Here is a 20518-nt window from a genome sequence, read left to right as displayed (position 1 = left end):
ATTATTCTGAGGCTCAAAGGAATAAATCACTTTGCAAGCCTTCAAAGGTTATATACGGGCTATGTACTATTGCTACTTGTTATTGTTAGCATATAGGGTAGCTACGTGGCACAATAGATAGAACACTGGCCATGAAGTCAGGAAGACTCATCTTCCCCAGTTCAAATTTGGTCTCACATAATTACTTACCCTGAGCAATTTACTCAAGCCTATTTGCCTTAGTTTCCTCATCTGCAAAATGATCTGGAGGACAGTGAAAACTACTCCAGAATCTCTGCCAAGAAAACCCCAAATGAGGTCACAAAGAGTCAGACACAACTGAAAAACAACCAAATAACAACAATAAAATCTTAGGTCTTTTCCAAGTGGCCTGACTGGCCAGACTTTCCCCATGTTCCATCTGTGAAGCTGATTTGTTGAATCCAAGGGTAAGTCTTCACATTTATCCTTATCAAGTTGAATCTTATTAGATTCAGCTGGATACGTGTTGGACTATCAAGATCTTTTGATCCCTAACTCCATGATCTCTCCTTCCAAGATCTATGCCATTCAGTTCCATTGACTCTAGTAGATGGTGGGCCACTCTGTCCTTTGCAGTATGGGGAACTTGGCTGGGTTTAACTCTGGGCTCTGTGACCCACTATCCCGAGGCAGGTCTCTTGATCTTTATGAATTTCAATTTCATACTTTGTGAAATAAGAGGGTTGACTAGAATGCCTCTGAGTTCCATATGGCTTAGCACCTCTCGACTTTCTTGTAGCATGAACCCGTTGGCATATGGCTCTGCTATTTCCTGAGACCCCAAGCATTTAGCTCTTTGCCTTGGTTCTGTTGTGAAAAAATGTTCCAAGTGTAGGCATTCCTCTTGTCTGCCACGGTAACTGGGTGCCTGCATCCCCTCATATCCCCCTACATTAGACCCATTGAAAGGAAAAGACAAAAACAGCGTCCATGGTTCAATTAGAAGTTAAAAATAAGACACATATAAACTGATTCTCTAAACCTTCCATTGTGCCGCTTGGCAAGACACTGTGAGGAACAGATGGCACTGTGGAAACAGCTGGATCCCAGAGTAACACCATAGAAAAACCTGAATTCATTAAAATTCTCCGATGAGAGCAGTGTGTCAGCAGCTATTTGCGCACTTTGCATCTACCCAGGCCGCAGGAGAAACAGCTCCTTGTGTCTTCATACATGTTTATCATGGCTTGGTTTGAATACCACAGCAAGGAGAGATTAGGTCCTGAAGAGCCACTCACCTGGGTGAATAATACTTTATGCCGGGTGGGGGGAGTGAGAAGGGGGGAGAAAAGGAGAGGAGAGATAAATGTGGGAACTTGATAGAGAGACAAGGAGAGGAAGGTAGAGACAAAGAGAGAAAAGGGAAAGAAGATTTGAGGAAGGAATGAGAGGGAGAGAGAAGGGAAGGAAAGGAGAGAGAGAAAATGAAAGAAAAGAAGGGATGAATAAAAAGAAAAAAGAAGTCGTCAGATATTAGATTTTAGAGTTGAAAGGGAGCCCAGCAGCTACCTGACCCAAACCATATCCCACTATAATAAGCGGTCATCTGACTTCTGTTTAAGACCTGTGTGATAGATATTCAGGCTTCATTTTCCTATACCTGAACCCAAGTCACATCTGTCTTTTGATTCACATTATTTTCATTTCAGGAGAATGTAAGCACACTGAGGACAAGGACTGCTTTTCTTTTTTCTTTTTCTTTTTCTTTCTTTCTTTCTTTTTTTTGCCATAGTAGCCCCAGGGTATAGATAATTCCCAGAGAGGAAAGCCCCTCCCCTTGTGCAGGGGTACACCTGTTCCATGACTTAGCTTCAAGCACTGCTTGGGACATCATCCCTGAGTCCTGAGTCACACAGCTAGCAGAAGTCAGAGAGAAGCAGGACTAGAGAGCAGGAGTACTCTTCCTGAATCTAAGGTAGCTTTCTACTTATTATCCATTAATCCATGCTGCTCAAAGGAGCCCTTCAATAAATATTTATGAATTCTTGAATGTATCCATTCAATTCAACAGGCATGCATAAGAACATCATAGTACCTGCTTATGCAAAGCTTACTTTCTCCTCAGATGGGGGAAGGGAAAGCTGATCAAAAGAGGATATATAATAGAATGGATCATGAATGCAAAATTCCATTAGAAAGGGAAAGGGAAATCCCAGAGAAATGGATGGCACTGGCATCATACACACTAAAATTTTAAGCCTGGAAACCACAGGGCAAGAAAGAGGAGGAAAGCAGCCCAAGAGTATGCCTAGGTTCCGAAGCCTTGGCTGGGTTGATTATGCAAAGTTCCAAATTCCTCCATTCCAAAAATTCCAGATCTAGAAGCTAGAAAATCATTACTGAGCAATCTAAAAGAGGAAAAGTATACCCCTCTTTCCCAATGCTATTTTCTCCCTTCTGACGCCTCAAATCCCACAAAATTAGACTGTGAAGATCCCACTCCCCACATTTCATTTATCTATCTCGCCATTCATTCATTTATGCTTTCATTCCATCAATCAGTAACGGGACAAAGATTTACTAAGTGCTTAAAAAGTACTGTGTACTGAGCAGAGTGAGGTGCTAGAGGATGGGGTTAGGGTGTCTTATAACTCAGTGATAGGGAGCAAGCAAATATCTGCAAGAAGTTCTATCTGCCGTGACCTTTGAGGGAAGAGAAGGGTTCTAAGAGGTGGCAGTAAAGAAAGTGAACATTCCAGCTATGAAGAACAGCTTGGGCAAAGATCACAGAAGTGGGAAATATGGTTCAGAATCCAGGAAATAATGTATCACTAACCCTTTCCTCAGTACTTTTCTAATTTAATAGAACTTAAGATAATATAAGGCTGATCAGATGATAGAAAGGATCTTGAGGGTCAAGCCCAACCTTTCTCACTAAAGTAATTGTCCAAGGCTACATAACTTACAAATATCTAAAGAAGTATCTGATACCAGTTCTTCTCTACTCCAAGTCTAACACTATATCCGGAAAACCATGCTGCCTCTGTTGGGATTTAGTTTCATAGTACAATCCTTAAAAAACAAACAAACAAACAAAAAAGTCATTTCCATGGCAAAAGGTGATATCAAAATAAGATTTTAGCAATAGAGGGAAATAGAAAGGTCAATGAAAAGGGACCTCTCCTTTCAAGAAATTTAAAGAACAGTAGAGGTGTTCAGTATATATTTCTTTTATATACTTCTATAGTGTCTGGCACATAGTAGGAGTTTAACAAATATTTGCCTATTGGTTAATCCATTGCTAGTATGTACTTGATTATTTACATTTTGCCTGCACCTTTAAAATGTAAGCTCCTAGAGAGTAGGCACAATTTTACTTTTTCTTTTTTCCCTGGCACCCATTATAGTGTCAGGCAAATAGTAAGATCTAAGTAAATATTTGCTGATTGACTGAAAGTGAGTAGTCCTCATTTAGTCACTGCACAAATCCAGGGCACTCAACTGGCCAATGATGCTGAACATTGTTTCAGAAAGAGAGAACTGAGTGAACTTCAAAGAACAAAATGCTGTTATGGAACCTCTAAGTGCTTTGCAGAATCTAAAAGGTTTCAAGATTTAATGACACATAGGTATTTGTGCTTTTTCTCATCCCCAAATTCTCCTGAAAGATCCCTGGGCATTCTCTACAGTGAACTGGACCCGCAAGGTCCTTTATAATGACAATAGAAATGGGCAAGAGTGAATCAGTGGTGCCACACTCACTAACTCTGGTTCTAACTAGCTATGTGACTATATCTGTTGATGGCCCCATTTAAATGTGAGCTCCTTAAGGAGAGGAATCATTTTCATCTTCCTTTGAATTCGGAGCTAAACACAATGCTTGGTACTTGGGAAATGATTAAGAGATGTTTTTTTGTTAATTAATTAAATGAATGAATGAATTTGGACAAGTCACTTGACCTTTGATATATCCATTTCCACTTCTGTTAGAAAAAGGAAATTGTTTTGTGACCCGGAACAAGTCACTTAATCTCAATAGCCTACCCCTTACCACTCTTCTGCCATGGAACTGATGCTAGTATCGATTTCAATGCAGTAAGGGGAGAAAGAGAGAGAGACAGAGAGAGAGGCAGAGAGAGACAGAGACAGAGACAGAGACAGAGAGACAGAGAGAGAAAGAAAAGAGATTGAATAAGGTGACCTCAAAAATCCCTTCTTTTTCTAAATAGATCATCCTATTGCAAATTACAATATGGCAGGTACAGAGAGAGGAGTATAAAGTGTCATGAAATCAGATAAAGAATCTATCACCTCTAGCTGAAGAAAATCAGGAAAGATTTTATGAAGGAAGAAGTCCCTGAGCCCACCCTCAAATCATTAGAGATTTAAAGGTGGAAGAGACCCTGAAAATCTAGGTCTTAACATGATCATTTTATAGATTGAAGCTAAGGCTCTAAGGGGTAAACAAACAAACAAACAAGCAAACTTGCCCAGAGTCATAAAACTGAGGCCAGACTTGATCCCAGAATCTCCTGACCAAATCTAGAGGGTTAACCATTTTCTGAGGAAGAGAAAATCAGCCCTTCAGTGTGAAGAAACACCAAATATCCCACCCATCCCAAAGCCCTAGGTAAATCTAGGTCAAGCTTTTTTTTAAGATGAGAGAATGAAAACAAACCGCTTAGAAGGCCATTTCCCCTTGAGTTGAAATCTCCTTGGGCCACAGCTGGCTGCCCAAAGAAGTAATTTAGCAAATGCATTTGATCTCCCGAGAAATCCGTCTTTTGTTTTTGTCCCTTGCCGTCATGTGCCCTCTGCTCACTGCTGTCCCTGAGTCATTTGGCATTCAGGAACTGTTAATGGAAGCACTAGCCTCAGGGCCCCATGTTTTCTTAGAGAAATCACTGGGACCCAGGGAGAAAAGGACAGAGCTTTGAAGGATCAAGATTCTTGAGATCACATCGTCAAAATAACCAGAAAAGGAACTGTCAGATATCTGCTAGCCCAGGGAGTAGGGCATGGTTTTCATCCTAGCCATGAAACCAGAGAACTCATGGTCATAATTGGAAAGGACAAATGCTATAATAAGAGGCATATTTCATATTTCTAATGGGCTTTAAGGTTTACAGAGTGTAGTGTGGACATGTCTTCAGAGACAGGAGAGTTTGTTTCATTTTTTCACTCTTTCTATTTTTTACTTTTTTGGAAATATTTGACATTTCTGGACATTACTTGTATGTTGTTTTGCAGGTATTGCTCCAACTGAAGATTTGTGGTTTGTTTTTGTTGTTGTTGTTTTATTGCCAGATTGAAGTATTTTGTTCCAGAAGCAATTGAGACTCATTGAAGATTCCTGAGTAGGAGAAGTAGATGATTAGACTTTAGAATGTAATACACATTGAGATAATATTTGTTTTTTAAAAAGTACTTAGAAAAACAGAGAAAGAAAACTATAGGCCAATCTCCCTAATGAATATAGATGCAAAAATCTTAAATAGGATACTAGCAAAAAGACTCCAGCAAGTGATTAGAAGGGTCATCCACCATGATCAAGTAGGATTTATACCAGGGATGCAGGGCTGGTTCAACATTAGGAAAACTATCCACATAATTGACCACATCAACAAGCAAACCAACAAGAACCACATGATTATCTCAATAGATACAGAAAAAGCCTTTGATAAAATACAACACCCATTCCTATTAAAAACACTAGAAAGCATAGGAATAGAAGGGTCGTTCCTAAAAATAATAACCAGCATATGTCTAAAACCATCAGCTAATATCATCTGCAATGGGGATAAACTAAATCCATTCCCAATAAGATCAGGAGTGAAACAAGGATGCCCATTATCACCTCTATTATTTGACTTTGTATTAGAAACACTAGCAGTAGCAATTAGAGAAGAAAAAGAAATTGAAGGCATTAAAATAGGCAAGGAGGAGACCAAATTATCGCTCTTTGCAGATGACATGATGGTCTACTTAAAGAATCCTAGAGATTCAACCAAAAAGCTAATCGAAATAATCAACAACTTTAGCAAAGTTGCAGGATACAAAATAAACCCACATAAGTCATCAGCATTTCTATATAATTCCAACACAGCTCAGCAGCAAGAACTAGAAAGAGAAATCCCATTCAAAATTACCTTAGACAAAATAAAATACTTAGGAATCTATCTCCCGAGACAAACACAGGATCTATATGAGCACAACTACAAAACACTTTCCACACAACTAAAACTAGACTTGAACAATTGGAAGAACATTAACTGCTCATGGGTAGGACGAGCCAATATAATAAAAATGACCATCCTACCCAAACTCATCTATCTATTTAGTGCCATACCCATGGAACTTCCAAAAATTTTTTTTACTGATTTAGAAAAAACCATAACAAAATTCATTTGGAAGAACAAAAGATCAAGGATATCCAGGGAAATAATGAAAAAAAATACAAAGGAAGGGGGTCTTGCAGTCCCAGATCTCAGACTATATTACAAAGCAGCAGTCATCAAAACAATTTGGTACTGGCTAAGAGACAGAAAGGAGGATCAGTGGAATAGACTGGGGGCAAGCAACCTCAGCAAGACAGTATATGACAAATCCAAAGACCCCAGCTTTTGGGACAAAAATCCACTATTTCATAAAAACTGCTGGGAAAATTGGAGGACAGTGTGGGAAAGATTAGGCTTAGATCAACACCTCATACCCTACACCAAGATAAATTCAAAATGGGTGAATGACTTGAACATAAAGAAGGAAACTATAAGAAAATTAGGCGAACACAGAATAGTATACATGTCAGACCTTTGGGAAGGGAAAGACTTCAAAACCAAGCAAGAATTAGAAAGAGTTACAAAATGCAAAATAAATAATCTGGATTACATCAAATTAAAAAATTTTTGTACAAACAAAACCAATGTAACCAAAATCAGAAGGGTAGCAACAAATTGGGAAGCAATCTTCATAAAAACCTCTGACAAAGGTTTAATTACTCAAATTTATAAAGAACTAAATCAATTGTACAAAAAATCAAGCCATTCTCCAATTGACAAATAGGCAAGGGACATGAACAGGCAGTTCGCAGCCAAAGAAATCAAAACTATTAATAAGCACATGAAAAAGTGCTCTAAATCTCTTATAATCAGAGAGATGCAAATCAAAACAACTCTGAGGTATCACCTCACACCTAGCAGATTGGCTAACATGACAGCTATGGAAAGTAATGAATGCTGGAGGGGATGTGGCAAAGTGGGGACATTAATTCATTGCTGGTGGAGTTGTGAATTGATCCAACCATTCTGGAGGGCAATCTGGAACTATGCCCAAAGGGCGATAAAAGAATGTCTGCCCTTTGATCCAGCCATAGCACTGCTGGGCTTGTACCCCAAAGAGATAATGGACAAAAAGACTTGTACAAAAATATTCATAGCTGTGCTCTTTGTGGTGGCCAAAAATTGGAAAATGAGGGGATTCCCTTCAATTGGGGAATGGCTGAACAAATTGTGGTATATGTTGGTGATGGAATACTATTGTGCTAAAAGGAATAATAAAGTGGAGGAATTCCATGGAGACTGGAACAACCTCCAGGAAGTGATGCAGAGCAGAGCGAAAGGAGCAGAACCAGGAAAACATTGTACACAGAGACTGATACACTGTGGTACAATCGAAGGTGATGGACTTCTCCATTAGTATCAATGCAATTTCCCTGAACAATCTGCAGGGATCTAAAAAATACTACCCAGAAGCAGAGGATAAACTGTGGGAGTAAAAACACCGATGAAAAGCAACTGCTTGACTACAGGGTTGGAGGAGATAAGACTGAGGAGAGACTCTAAATGAACACTCTAATGCAAATTCCAACAACAGGGAAATGGGTTCGAGTCAAGAACACATGTGATAACCAGTGGAATCATACATCTGCTATGGGAGAGGGAAAGGCGGGGGGGGGGGGGGGGGGGGGGAGGAAAAGAAAATGATCTTTGTTTCCAGTGAATAATGTATGAAAACGACCAAATAAAATAATGTTTAAAAATAAAAAAAAAACAATTGGAGTTAACATTAAATTTTAATTAAATATTAAAAAAAAAAGAAAAGTACTTAGCAAAGTGCCTGGTATGTAGTAGATGCTATATAATATAAATATTTATTCTCTTTCTCTTATAATAGTAGTTTCTTTTTTTCTGTCTGTTTCCCCAGCATTTACCTCAATAACTGGTGCCTGACACATAATCGATACATAATATATGTTTACTGATTAATTGATGAAGAGATAGGTGTTTGGTGATTGTTAGAGTGACACCTCCTCCAATAGAATGAAAGTTCATTGAAGGCAGAGGTTGTTTTCTTTTTGTCTTTGTGCCCCCAGCAGAGCCCTCAGAATATGGTAACCATCAAATGGATGGTTGTGGATGGATTGATTGACTTGGGCTTTGGGAAGATGAATTTAGCAACTGAATGGAAAATGACCTAGAAAGGGGAGATTAGAAGCTGATACGGCCAGCTAGGACTTTGAGGATGCTGTCACCACAGCAGTGAAGATAGTGAGAGAGAGAGAGAGAGAGAGAGAGAGAGAGAGAGAGAGAGAGAGAGAGAGAGAGAGAGAGAGAGAGGCAGAGAGAGGCAGAAACAGACAGAGACAGACAGACAGAGACAGACAGACAGACAGAGAGAGGCAGAGACAGACAGAGAGACAGAGAGACAGAGAGAGAGAGAGAGAGAGAGAGAGAGAGAGAGAGAGAGAGAGAGAGAGAGAGAGAGAGAGAGAATGTGATCAATCAATGGTGAAGCTAGAAGGGTATGATACATTCAAGGAAGGAGAGTTCCCTTTTATCTTCAAGGTTTCCTGAAGAAAGTGATCCCTAAAATGGGCATTAATCCAAATTTCCAGTGGTTGGACCGCCCCCCCACCTCCCATCTCCCATCTTAAGCTCAGAAAAACTCCTTTTCTCCATGTCAGCCTATCTTCGAAGATGTTCCCATGCAAACACATGAGCGGCTTTTCGTCCTTTTCCTATGAAAACATTTCTGTGCCAGCATGCTTCCCCAACAAAGCAGAAAGAGCTCGTTCTTTTGCAAGGAACATTGCAGATGTTTAATCTGAAACATGGTACATAATTGCTTCTGCTCTTTTGCATGGAGGAGGTGGAGGGGGGAGATGCACAAGCCAAGGGGAAAAAAAGCTAATCTAAATTGGCTATTTCCTCTTGGGAGAAGAGATTATGGTTCACAGGCAACCCATTTTGATTTCCTTGGGGAGATTTGGGGAAGGTTTGGAGGCCCAGATTCCCATCTATGCCAAGAAACCATCCTCAGACCTTGGAAACATACAGCTCGTGACTTCTACTGCTCTCATGGGACCAAAAGAGATTCTTGATTTCTGTCACTTTCCCAGGTAGGGAGCCTTCAGTAACTTGTGGAGTGAGAGGGTCAGTATCTGGCACCTTCCTTTGAGCCCAAGCCAGAGAACCCATCTTTTCAACCTGAAGTCTTGCCACAGTTCCTTGGGATAACTGGTTCATAGATGTCAAGGTGGCCATCAAATCCACCATCCCCTTTTTATTGATGAGGAAAATGAAATCCCAAAAAGCTAGGAGACTTGCCCCGGGGGTTGTTGTCTGATTCTTCATGAGGTCATGTGGAGTTTACTTGGCAAAGATGACCAGAATGGTTCACCATTTCCTTTTCTAGATTGTTTTTCAGATTAGCACATAGGGTGAAGTGACTTACCCAGGGTCATAGTTATAATCTAAGGCCAGATTTGAACTCAAGAAGATAAGTCTTTCACACTCCAGGGTCTGAGTTCTATCCACTGTACCCCCTAGCTGCCAAGCCATAAAATCATAGAGCTGGGGAGAAGTTTAGGGTTCACTTTGTCAAACCTCCTCATTTAATTTGGGCAGTGGCTGTTAAAATGCAGTGGAAGTTGGAATGAAAGAAGTAAATGTTCATAGGATCTTTAGCTTTATAGCTAAAAGGAAACTTAGAGAACATCTGGTCCAACCACCTAATTTTACAGATTAAGAGACTGAGGCACAGGGAAAGGGAGTCACTTTGCTGAGCTCCCAATGTGGCAGAGTCAGGATTTGAACTTGGGGCTTGTGACTCTAAGGCTTGTTCTCTCTCCATTATTCTGCCTAATTTTGCGACAGATATTCAGCATACTGGGAAGCATGGGGTTGTTAGAAGATAAACTGTTTACATATGGGAAAACTGAGGGAAAAGAGGAGTTTTAAAATATATATATACATATATATAAATGTATATGTGTATATGGTTATAGACATATATATATTTATATATGTACACACACAAATATATCACTGCCTTTTTCTGCCATCAGCCTAAGTGACCTTGGGCAAGTCATTTTCTGACTTTTAGATTTCTCACCTATTAAATAAGGGAATAAGTTTACACTAAGGAAGTCCAAAGTTCAGCATTTCTGGTTACTACCTGACTTAATTTTTCAGTCTTCAATGTTTTGTTTTATAGTCTAATTATGATGTGTGAAGAAACAAGTTCAAACCATTTTCTTATTACTGTAATTTTTCACTTCTGTCACACACTAACACCACAAAAAAAAAATTCTGATTTGAAGTGTCAGCTTTGTTTTTTCAGCTCTAATACCGAAATTCATAGGACTTTAATACAGTGGAAGGCCATTTCAGGTTGCCTTGAAATACCCAGTCTAGCTTGGGGGCTTGGACTTTGGGGTCAGAGGCCCTGGGTCTCAACCCCACCTTTGTTACTGACCCGCTGTGTGTCTCAGGACCTTACTTTCCTTGACTATAAAGGACATGTTTGTCATAAGGATGCTCAGCCCCATTTTACAGCACTTAGCACAGTGCCTGGCATCTACTAGGTACTTAACAAATATTTGCTGATGGAATGAGAGGTGGGGAAACTGAGGCTGTGGAACCATCATTTGCCTTTATTTTGTTATCATTGCTATTATCGTAGGAGAGTTAAATAAACATAATCTTGTCGCATCCTGAGGACTCAAAAATGGGAAATAATGAAGATGGTGGATTTGGGAGGAATGGAGAATGTTCAAGTCTGCTTTCTCAGACTTGTTTCACAGTACTTCTCCTTCCCACCCACTTCCCCTCTCCACATACACATAAAGTCCATATTCTGGGCAAACCAGCCCACTTGCCATTTCCTCTACAGGGCATTACACGTCTTACCTCCTTTCCTTGTGCCTGGAATGCCCTCCCTACTCATTTTAGCTTTTGTGAAATCTCGAGATTCTGCAAGGTTCATCTTAGATGCCCCCTCCAGGATGAGGCCCTTCCTTATCGCTTCTCTCCACAGGCTTTAGTGTTCTCACTCCTTAAAAAATACCTTTTATAAGAGAAATATATTATATGTATAATATGTAATTTATAATATATATATATACACAATCTTCCCCAGTCAAATGTAAAAACAAGAGATGTTTGTTTTTGTTTGTTTTTCATAACTGTTATCTAACATATGCTTTTGCACCCAATAGGTGTTATTGTTTAGTGAATTTAATTCAATTAATTAAGTTGAAAATGGAGTGCATTGGGGTTGTGTGGAGTCCATTAATGAATGTGGTTTCAAACCCTGACTCTTATTGATAACATGTGTGACCTTGGATAGGTCAGGTCCTTTCCCTGGGCTTGTTTCTTCATCTGTAAAATTAAAAAATCTAAACTATATGGCCTTGCAGGTACTCGCTAGTTCTAGATTTATGATTCCATGTTCCTTTGATCAATCTCAGCCTCCTGAGAGAATGAAAAAATCAAGGAAATAAGAGTAGGTAATTTTTGATTAAGTAAAAGTCTTTTTTAAGTAGGAGTTTGTAATTATATGTTCTAAAATCACTCCCCTGGTTCTTAGAAACTAATTCCACTCTGTTTTCCTTATCTTCATTCATTTCCCACATAGGCCAGATTAACCCAGTGAGAAAAGCTTTAGCTTTTGAGTGAAAAGACCCAGATTCAAATCTTGCCTTCCTGGGTCTTACCCCCATAATCTCAAACCTATAAAACCTCATAAATGTGGATGTTGGACTAGAAGCTGCCTAAAGCCTGCCAACCCACAAATAGAGGAATCTTACCTTCTTCTGCCTATTACTATAAAGGAGAGAATTTCTTTCCTGCCTTCAGAAAACAGGCAGGCAAGCAACCCCATGAACCAATGTGAAAGCTGGACATCAGGCTCGTGGGCCCTAGAGTGTTCTTCTCAGTTTCCCCCAAATTTCATTCCCTGTGATTTTTGCAGCTCCAGAAGCAACTTTCCGAGCTGGATGAGGACGACCTGTGCTATGAGTTTCGGAGAGAACGCTTCACAGTCCATCGCACACACCTCTACTTCCTGCACTATGAATATGAACCCACCTCAGACAACACCGATGTCACCCTTGTGGCTCAGCTCTCAATGGACAGGTATGGAAGGAACCTTCCCCCTCACCCACCACTCCCCTTCTTAAACCTAACTTCAAAGAGACGAGGGTGCAGTAGAAAGAGTGCTAGACACAGAGGTGGAGAATGTGGGTTCAAATCTCCTCTAGTACCCTTGATTGCAGTACTACTTTGGGGCCTCAGTTATTTATGTCTGTAAAATAAGGGATTGGGACTAGATGGTCTCTAATATATGATAACATCCCTTCTATCTCTAGATCTATAATCTGTGAAATAATCAAAACATTCACAAAATCACATGACTTGCTTTTTGCATGAACAATCAGGTATAGAGCAGAGTGATCTTTGAGAGCCCATAAACAACAAGTGTTTTGGTAAGGAAGGAGGGATGGATGAATGGATGGATAGACGCAAGGATGGAATGATGGATGAGTGGATAGAAGGATGGATAAAAGGATGGATATACATTCAGTACATTTATTTCATATACTTAAATATATATGTTTATTTTTTAATGTACTTTATTAAGAATTTATTCAACTTATTCCTTGAAGGATGGGAAATATTTCAATAGTTGGAAACAGTAAGGATGGCATTCCAAAGAAAGGTAGTAGTGCGTTCAAAGAAACAATGTTTAGAATGTTCCTGGGAAACAGTGAACCGTCCAGTGTGGATAGATCTTAGAGTATATGAAAAAGAGTAAGGATAATATTGGAAAAGACAAACTCTGATCAGATCGTGGATGGTTTGAATAATGAAAATAATAGTTTATTTTTTTATTTAAAAAAAAGAATTTATTAAGCATGTAATCCCTTCCAAGCACTGGTGCTAAGTCATTGGCAATACAATACAAAAACAAAGACAGCTCCTGCCTTCTGGGAGCTATTCTAATGGGGAAGGAAGAAATAGAGGAGTGAACATATATGGTAGACCAGTCAACCAGGTAAGGGTACTTTGGTTTGGAAAACTATAAGGGTGGGGAATGGCTAGATGGGCACGGTTTTTTAAGAAGCAATTACAGTATTGATTCGATTATGGTTTCAGAACTGGAGAGCAGAGTAAAGCCAAAAGGGATGTGGCAGAAGATGCCTGGGAAGCAAATGAAGCATGATTAGAGCCAACTAGAATTGTAAATGGCCCTGATCCGTTGTGGGAATCCCAGAAATAAAAGTGTTAAGTGCCATAGGGAACAATCTAGTGGTCTGGGCACCAAGGTGATAGTAAGAAGATGGTAAGAGAGTAAAATGAAGCATGGTGGTACATGGTTTAGATGCATGTTAGGGCTATTAACCAATCAGAAGGGGGGAGGGTTCAACTACTAAAAGCAAGATGATTCTGCATCTTTGGGCTAGTGTCTGACCTAATCCACTCTATCTGGGCAATAGGGGTAGGTGTTTTGCAGAGCAGGAGAGTGAAACAAATGAAAGTTCATAGTGGCAAAGAAATGGGCCTCTGGGGAAACTGATGACCTATGAGGCCTTTCCAATGGGTCTGCACCTCTGCTCTCTCATATCAGGTGTTTCTCAAGCAATAGTATATGCTACAAGTTCTGAAGATCATAGAAAGAGCAGACACTACAGAGTTGACTCTATCCAAAATATCAGCGATGATTGTGTCCTTGACAACCCCTTTAGAGTACTTTCTGATCTTCACTCTTGCCTAGATTATAGTCATGAGAACCTGGCAGCCAGAGACCTTAGGACCCTGACATTTCTCTCTCATACTTACACACACACACACACACAGGAGTGAAACTATGAGATTAAAACTAGAGGTTGATGATCTGCTTGGGGAAAATAAAGATTAACAGAGCTTAGCTAATGTGAGAACTTCTTTCTCTTGGATAAGCATATTTATTATCAGATATTTACTACATATTTATAACAAAAAAAGAGAGAAAAAGAAGGATAATTGAAAGCCCTTCCCATCAAAGCATGTTGGCACAAACATGGCATGATGGGACAGTAGCTTTTCTGTCATGTCCCAGGAGTTTTTGGTGACTAACATGCTCATCCAAAAACACAGAGGAGAAATTCAGTTCTTTGTTGTCATCCTTCATTTGTGGGATTGTTTTTTGATCAATGTTGTTTTGCTAGTTTCGCAGTTAACTTCTTAGTGTAGGACCCAGAATATCCAGTGATAGACACAGCAGAGAAATCTTGCAAACATGGACTTAAAATTGAGCAGCCCATATGCTTTTTATTGTTTCTCAAGCCAGCCTTCTCCTCTGAGGTTAAAGTAGAAGCCACGGCACGATGGAAAGACCACTGACCCTGTTATCAGATGAGTGAGGCTCAAATCCCACCTGTGAGACATATAGTCTCAGCAATGTGGAACAAAGCACTTACCCTTCCTGTGCCTCAGTTTCCCTTTCTATAAAATGAGGATATTGACTTAAAATACCTCTAAATTCCCTTACAGTTTGGGATCTATGATCCTATCAACTGATAAGCTTGTTTTAGTTGGGGGGACAGGACAGTAAACTCCTTCACTAAGAGTTAGAAAACTAGGTTTTAATCCCAATTATGCTCACTTCACTGCACCATCTTGGGAAACTCAATTTAGAATCATGGACCCTCAAAGCACCAATAATACTTGGAGATCACCTAGTCCAAATATACCTAAAAAGGTGCTCAATAATGTCTCCCCAAAACAGCCAACTACCCTCCTTTTAAATATGTCTAGGACCCAGGATCTCACTTCCTCCTATGATAATACATTCTCCCTTTGAGGTGAAAGGGACCTTCACAGTACATTCATCCTAGATGCCTAGAATTCACTTTGCTTTCCTGAGTAAACACTTGAGGCAGGGAAAAAATAAGGGATTTGTTCATGGCCACACAGGTATTAAATCATAAAGGGAGAAAGTTCATCTTAAGTCCCCTTACTCTTAATGCAGTCTTCTTTCCACCAAAGTCCACAGACTATACTCACCTATAAGCGTGTTGAGAATCATTATAGCACAGTGATGGACTTGGAATTGGAAAAAACTGAGTTCAAATTCTACACACTAGCTGTGTGACCACAGATATGTCTCTTGATTTCTCTGAGTCCCCATATTTCTTATCCATAGCTACCTTCCAGGGTAGTTGCTCCCGACTCCAGTGAAATCATATATCTAAAGACGTTTACTAGCTTTTAAGTGGCCAAGACATTCTCATTGTTGGAATTATTTATATTCATCTTATCCCTAACCCTAGAGGGCAATCTTCCTCACAGTAAGGTCTATATATCTCTTATAGGTTTATCTATCTCTCAGGAAGTTAGTGTACCAAGAGTCAAGACTTTGGTTTCAAATGGACCGAGTTCAAATTCTGGCTGTATATCCTTGGGCAAGTCATTAGCCTAAGCCTCATCTTCCACATGGATAGATAGATAGATAGATAGATAGATAGATAGATAGATAGATAGATAGATAGATAGAAAGATAGATGGAAGGATGGATGGAAGGAAGGAAGGAAAGAAGGAAGGAAGGAAGGAAGGAAGGAAGGAAGGAAGGAAGGAAGGAAGCAAGCAAGCAAGCAAGCAAGCAAGGAAGCAAGGAAGGAAGCAAGGAAAGAAAAAGAAAAAGGGAGAGAGAGAGAGAGAGAGAGAGAGAGAGAGAGAGAGAGAATGAGAGAGAGAGAGAGAGAGAGAGAGAGAGAGAGAGAGAATGAGAGAGAGAGAGAGAGAGAGAGAGAGAGAGAGAGAGAGAGAGAGAGAGAGAGAGAGATAAAGCAAGGAATTAAAGATGTAGTTTGGTATACTGGGAAAGAACTGAGTGAGGAGACTTCCATTTTAGACCTCTCATTCATTTTTTTTTTTGCCTCTCACTCATTCTGAAATCCTCACCAAATCAGTTTTCTCTTCTGAATCTCTTTTTGTCATGTGTAAAATGAGAAAGTTGCAGATGAGCTTCATTGAGCTCAGAGATAGCATGTTGTGATAGGTGGGTCATTGGTTTGAGCACAACCCTATAGTCAGGAAGACTTAAATTCAAACTCAGCCTTAAACTCTACTAGTGTGTGCCTAGGGAAATCCCTTTACCCCTTTCTGCCTCAATTCTCTCTCTTGTAAGATAGTAACCACTTTCTAATGTTATGGTGAAGGATCAATGAAGCAGTATTTGTAAAGCACTTTGCACACTTTAAAGCACTTATAAAAATGCTAGCTGTTATTATTATTGGTTTTGTTAGGCAGCTAGATAACAAAAATAAGGTGCTTGGGACTAGAAGACCTGGGTTCAGATGTGATCTCAGATGCTAGCTGTGATCCTAGAAAAATCAAGAGATAATAGCTACAAAGTGATTAGCACAATACCTGACACATTGTAAGTGCTACATAAATGTTATTATTATTGTTGTTTTCAATATTAGACATTGGACTGGAGTCAGGCATATCTTGATTCAAGTTCTGCCATTGATACATACTGTGTGACCCTGAGCAAACTAACCTCTCTGTGCCAGTTTCTTACTCTATAAAAAGTGGGGTCTAGGCATACATGCTTTATAATATTTTAGGGAAAAATCGTATTCTAGACTCTAAATAAGCAATTAGTTTTGAAAGAAAAGAAGACAAGTCCTGAATTATCTGTATAATATTTTCTTTATTAATTTTTCTCACCTAAGTAGGGAGTTTTTATGCGTTATTTTAAAAATAGATCTTTTCAGGATACCAGTTGTTTGGCTAAAATAAAATGAAACCCCTACACTTCTAAGCCATTGCTTTAATTTAGAAAGAGTATCCCTAAGCTTCCGAAATCTTTCATTCAGAAATAAAAATGCTAAAAAAACAAAAAGTAGGGTCTAGGGGCAGGTGTCTAGTTCAATAGGGATAGAGAGCCAAGCCTGAAGTCAGACGATCCTGGGTTCAAATCCAGCTTCAGGTTCTTCCTAGGTTTGTGACCTCGAATGAGTCACTGAACCTCAGATGCCTAAATCTAATGTTCTGCCTCGGAACTGGCCGTCAGTATGAATTCTAAGACAGAAGAGAAAGGCTTTAAGGAAAAGGAAAAAAGGGGAGTGGGCTTAGGTGTGGTGCTGGGATCCGCTGCCGCTTCTGCTCTTAATATCCCGCAGCTCTGCAGTTTTCCTGGCATTCCTTGTCTCACAAGGCTGTTGGAAGGAAAATTCTTCCTAAAACCTCTGCGGCCAAAGGAAATGGGACTGGCACTGGTCGCGCCCCGTATTCTCTGGCTATGCAAAAGGGAGAGAAGCAGGAAGGGAGCATCGCCAGAAGCGCCCCCGGCCAGTTTCCCCGCCTGCCTTCCTTTCCTGGGGTGATCCCTGACGTGACCCGGCCCCCCTGTCCCCTCAGGGCAACTGTCAGCAAAGGGGAGAGATCCCTCCTGTTGTCCTCGGGAAACCACGTGACCCAGCAAGCTACCAGGAGCAGAATGGCCCCGGAGCCATGCGGCCAGAATGTGGCATATGCATGACATCTCCTAATATTCTCTGACAACTATTATGGGCCGGTCTATTCCATAGAGGGCCGGAGGAATTCAGAGCGATGAGACGCAGAACAGAACATAATAAAAAATTACCAAGCGGTAATGCTTTCTAATGAAGACGGCAGGCGTTTAACCAGCCTCCTCCACTCCTTCCTACACATTCAATTATGACGTGAGGCACTCACTGGGGCCTGTTCGATTGATTTTTAATTTAAGAAACATTTCTTGTGTGTTTGTAAACCTTTGAGTGCAAAACAGGCCCTGAGTGGATGCCACAACGAATTAAGGAGGCTGGTGGGCGGGCAAGCCTGCGCCGGGCTCCCTTCAGAATCCCACCGCCGAGGGGCTGCCCTTCTCCTGGCACGGTGCAAAGGTGAAGCACGTCAGTCTCTCCCAACTGCCAGGGATGCCCATTCCGCTGATTGATGAGGAATGAGAGCTCTGTGATTTGGTGGAAGGAGAGGAAGCAGCCCTCTGACATTTGATAAGGAGGGTTTGGGTTGGGGGGGGGGGGGGGGTCCTATTAAAGACTCCTTTAGAAAACAAAGCTATAAATAATGGAGCTCTCAGGAAAAACTATAGTTATTCAATTTCTCTCCCTTTTTAGAGAGATGCTGTTGCCTGAATAGATGCTGGGTGTCCTGGATAGAGGGATATAACCTATAGGAAGTCCTGGGCTCAGATCCTGTCTCTAATATGTATTAGCTGTGTTTCTCAGGGCAAGTCCTTTAATGTCTCTGGGATATATATTTCTCATCTGGGAAATGAAGGAGTCATTATAGGGCTTCAGAGGTTCCATTCCAGTCTAAACCTATGATCTGGGTCACCTAGGTAGCCCTGTGGATAGAGTGCCAGGCCTGTAGACAACGGGATCTGGATTCAAATTTGACCTCAGAAACTTCCTAGCTATGTGATCCTGGGCAAGTCACTTAAATCCTGATTGCCTGGCCCTTGCCACTATTTCGTTTTGGAATTTTGATCCTGGCAGAAGGTAAGGGTTTGAATAAATCTGATCTTCCATCCTCTGATAACATCTATTGTGAGGCAGCCCATTCTGTTTTCAGAAAACTCCAATTTCATTTATTTATTTATTTTTCACCCATCCCTTCCACCTTAGAATCATTTCTGTGTATTAGTTCCATCTTCTAGACCTGCCTGTCAATACCCTGAGCCACCTCGCTGCCTCCCAAGATATATTTGTGAAGTGTTTAGTACAGTGCCTGGTACATAAGTGCCACATAAATGTTAGCTATTATTATTATTTATTGTGTGACCCCAAGTCACTTAACCTCTGCCTCAGTTTCTGCAACTCTAAAATGGAGATAACACCACTTACCTCCCAGGGTTGTTGCAAAGGTGATCAAATGAGATGTTTTTGTTTTAGTGGGGAAAGTGTTTTGCAAACCTTACATTGCTATTTAAATTATAACTGCTATGTTGTTGTTATTATTATTATTACAAACTCCAAAGTACTCTGTGAATGTCATTCTTTGAATTTTTTTTAAATTTTATTTCTGAAAACCCTTACCTTCTGCCTTGATATTAATTCTATGGCAGAATGATGGTAAATGCTATGCAATCAGGATGAAGTGACTTGCCCAGGGTCACACAGCTAGGAAGTATTTGGGGCTAGATTTGAACCCAGGACCTCCCAACCCCAGACCTGGCATGCTTTCCATCTAGATGCCCCATTGGGCTATTTTTTAAAGGGCTGCTGAAATGGTACTTGGTATATTAATTGATTCATATTCCATTAAAACTGAGCCAGGATTTGAACTGAAGTGTGAATGAGATGGAAGAAGTGCCAAGCCCAGTGCTCTTTCCACCATTCCAAAGAACCAAGGAGGTTACTTCCTATATTCCTTGTTGTGGTTCAATTGTGCCCAACTCTTCTGGACAGGATGGCCTTTTGTCCAAGGATAATGAATGTCTCATGCAATTATGCATAGCTTTTTCAAAAGGATGTAGTGCATAATAAAGGCTTAAGGCTTGTTTGTAGACTGACTGAATGGGATGAGCAAATGGGAAGGCATTTATAAATGTTACTGACTTCCTGTAATCCCATATCACAATAGAACTTAGAAGTACAACTCCTGTCTTGTGGAGATCTAAATTTTTTTTTCATGCTAAGAAGAGTCCTTAGCCTCAAAATGTAATTATGAATATAAAGACCCCCTTTGCTCTCTTTCCCCAAGCAATAGACTTTGAGGGCTCTTCTCCCTGATGTGGTAGAAGGAGCACTAGGTTCAGGACCCCTCCACCTTCCTATGTTCAAATCCTGAGTCCTTTCAGAGGGATTTATTCATTCAACTGTTATTTGATTGATTATTTAACTGTTGACTTGGAATTTATTATCTTACAAGATGGTGCAGTAGATGGAGTGCTGGACTTGGATTCTGGAAAACCTAAGTTTAAATCCTACCTCAGATACAATCACTTACTCACTAGATGCCTCAGTTTCCTCAACTATAAAATAGAGACAATAATAGCACCCCACCTTGTCGGGTTGTTATGAGGACCAAATGAGATAATATTTATACAAAGCTTTGCTAAACCTTAAAATACATTAAAAATGCTGGTTATTACTCTCATCTGTATGACCTTAAGCAAGTCACTGGAACTTGGGGAATCTCAGTTTCCTGAGGGGATTAGATGAGATGATCTTCAAGGTCTAAAACTAGGATATTCTCTTTTGCAAATGGGAAAATTTAGTCCCAAAGATTCTCGGTCACTTGTT

General features: G+C 40.2%; 1 protein-coding gene across 2 annotated transcripts in view; it reads left to right on the top strand.

Annotated features, from left to right (window-relative positions):
• LARGE1 (LARGE xylosyl- and glucuronyltransferase 1) overlaps positions 1–20518 on the top strand; it is a 612082-nt gene that overhangs the window by 569055 nt on the left and 22509 nt on the right. For both annotated transcript variants that reach the window (XM_001366359.3, XM_056798822.1), the window contains one exon: positions 12214–12377. In XM_001366359.3, the coding sequence (XP_001366396.1) occupies positions 12214–12377 (164 nt within the window). The remainder of the gene's footprint in view (positions 1–12213; positions 12378–20518) is intronic.

Source organism: Monodelphis domestica, chromosome 5, assembly GCF_027887165.1.
Source record: "Monodelphis domestica isolate mMonDom1 chromosome 5, mMonDom1.pri, whole genome shotgun sequence".
Lineage (NCBI taxonomy): Eukaryota > Metazoa > Chordata > Mammalia > Didelphimorphia > Didelphidae > Monodelphis > Monodelphis domestica.
The sequence above is the reverse complement of the archived record's forward strand: the minus strand, read 5'-3'. Positions and strand labels throughout refer to the sequence as shown.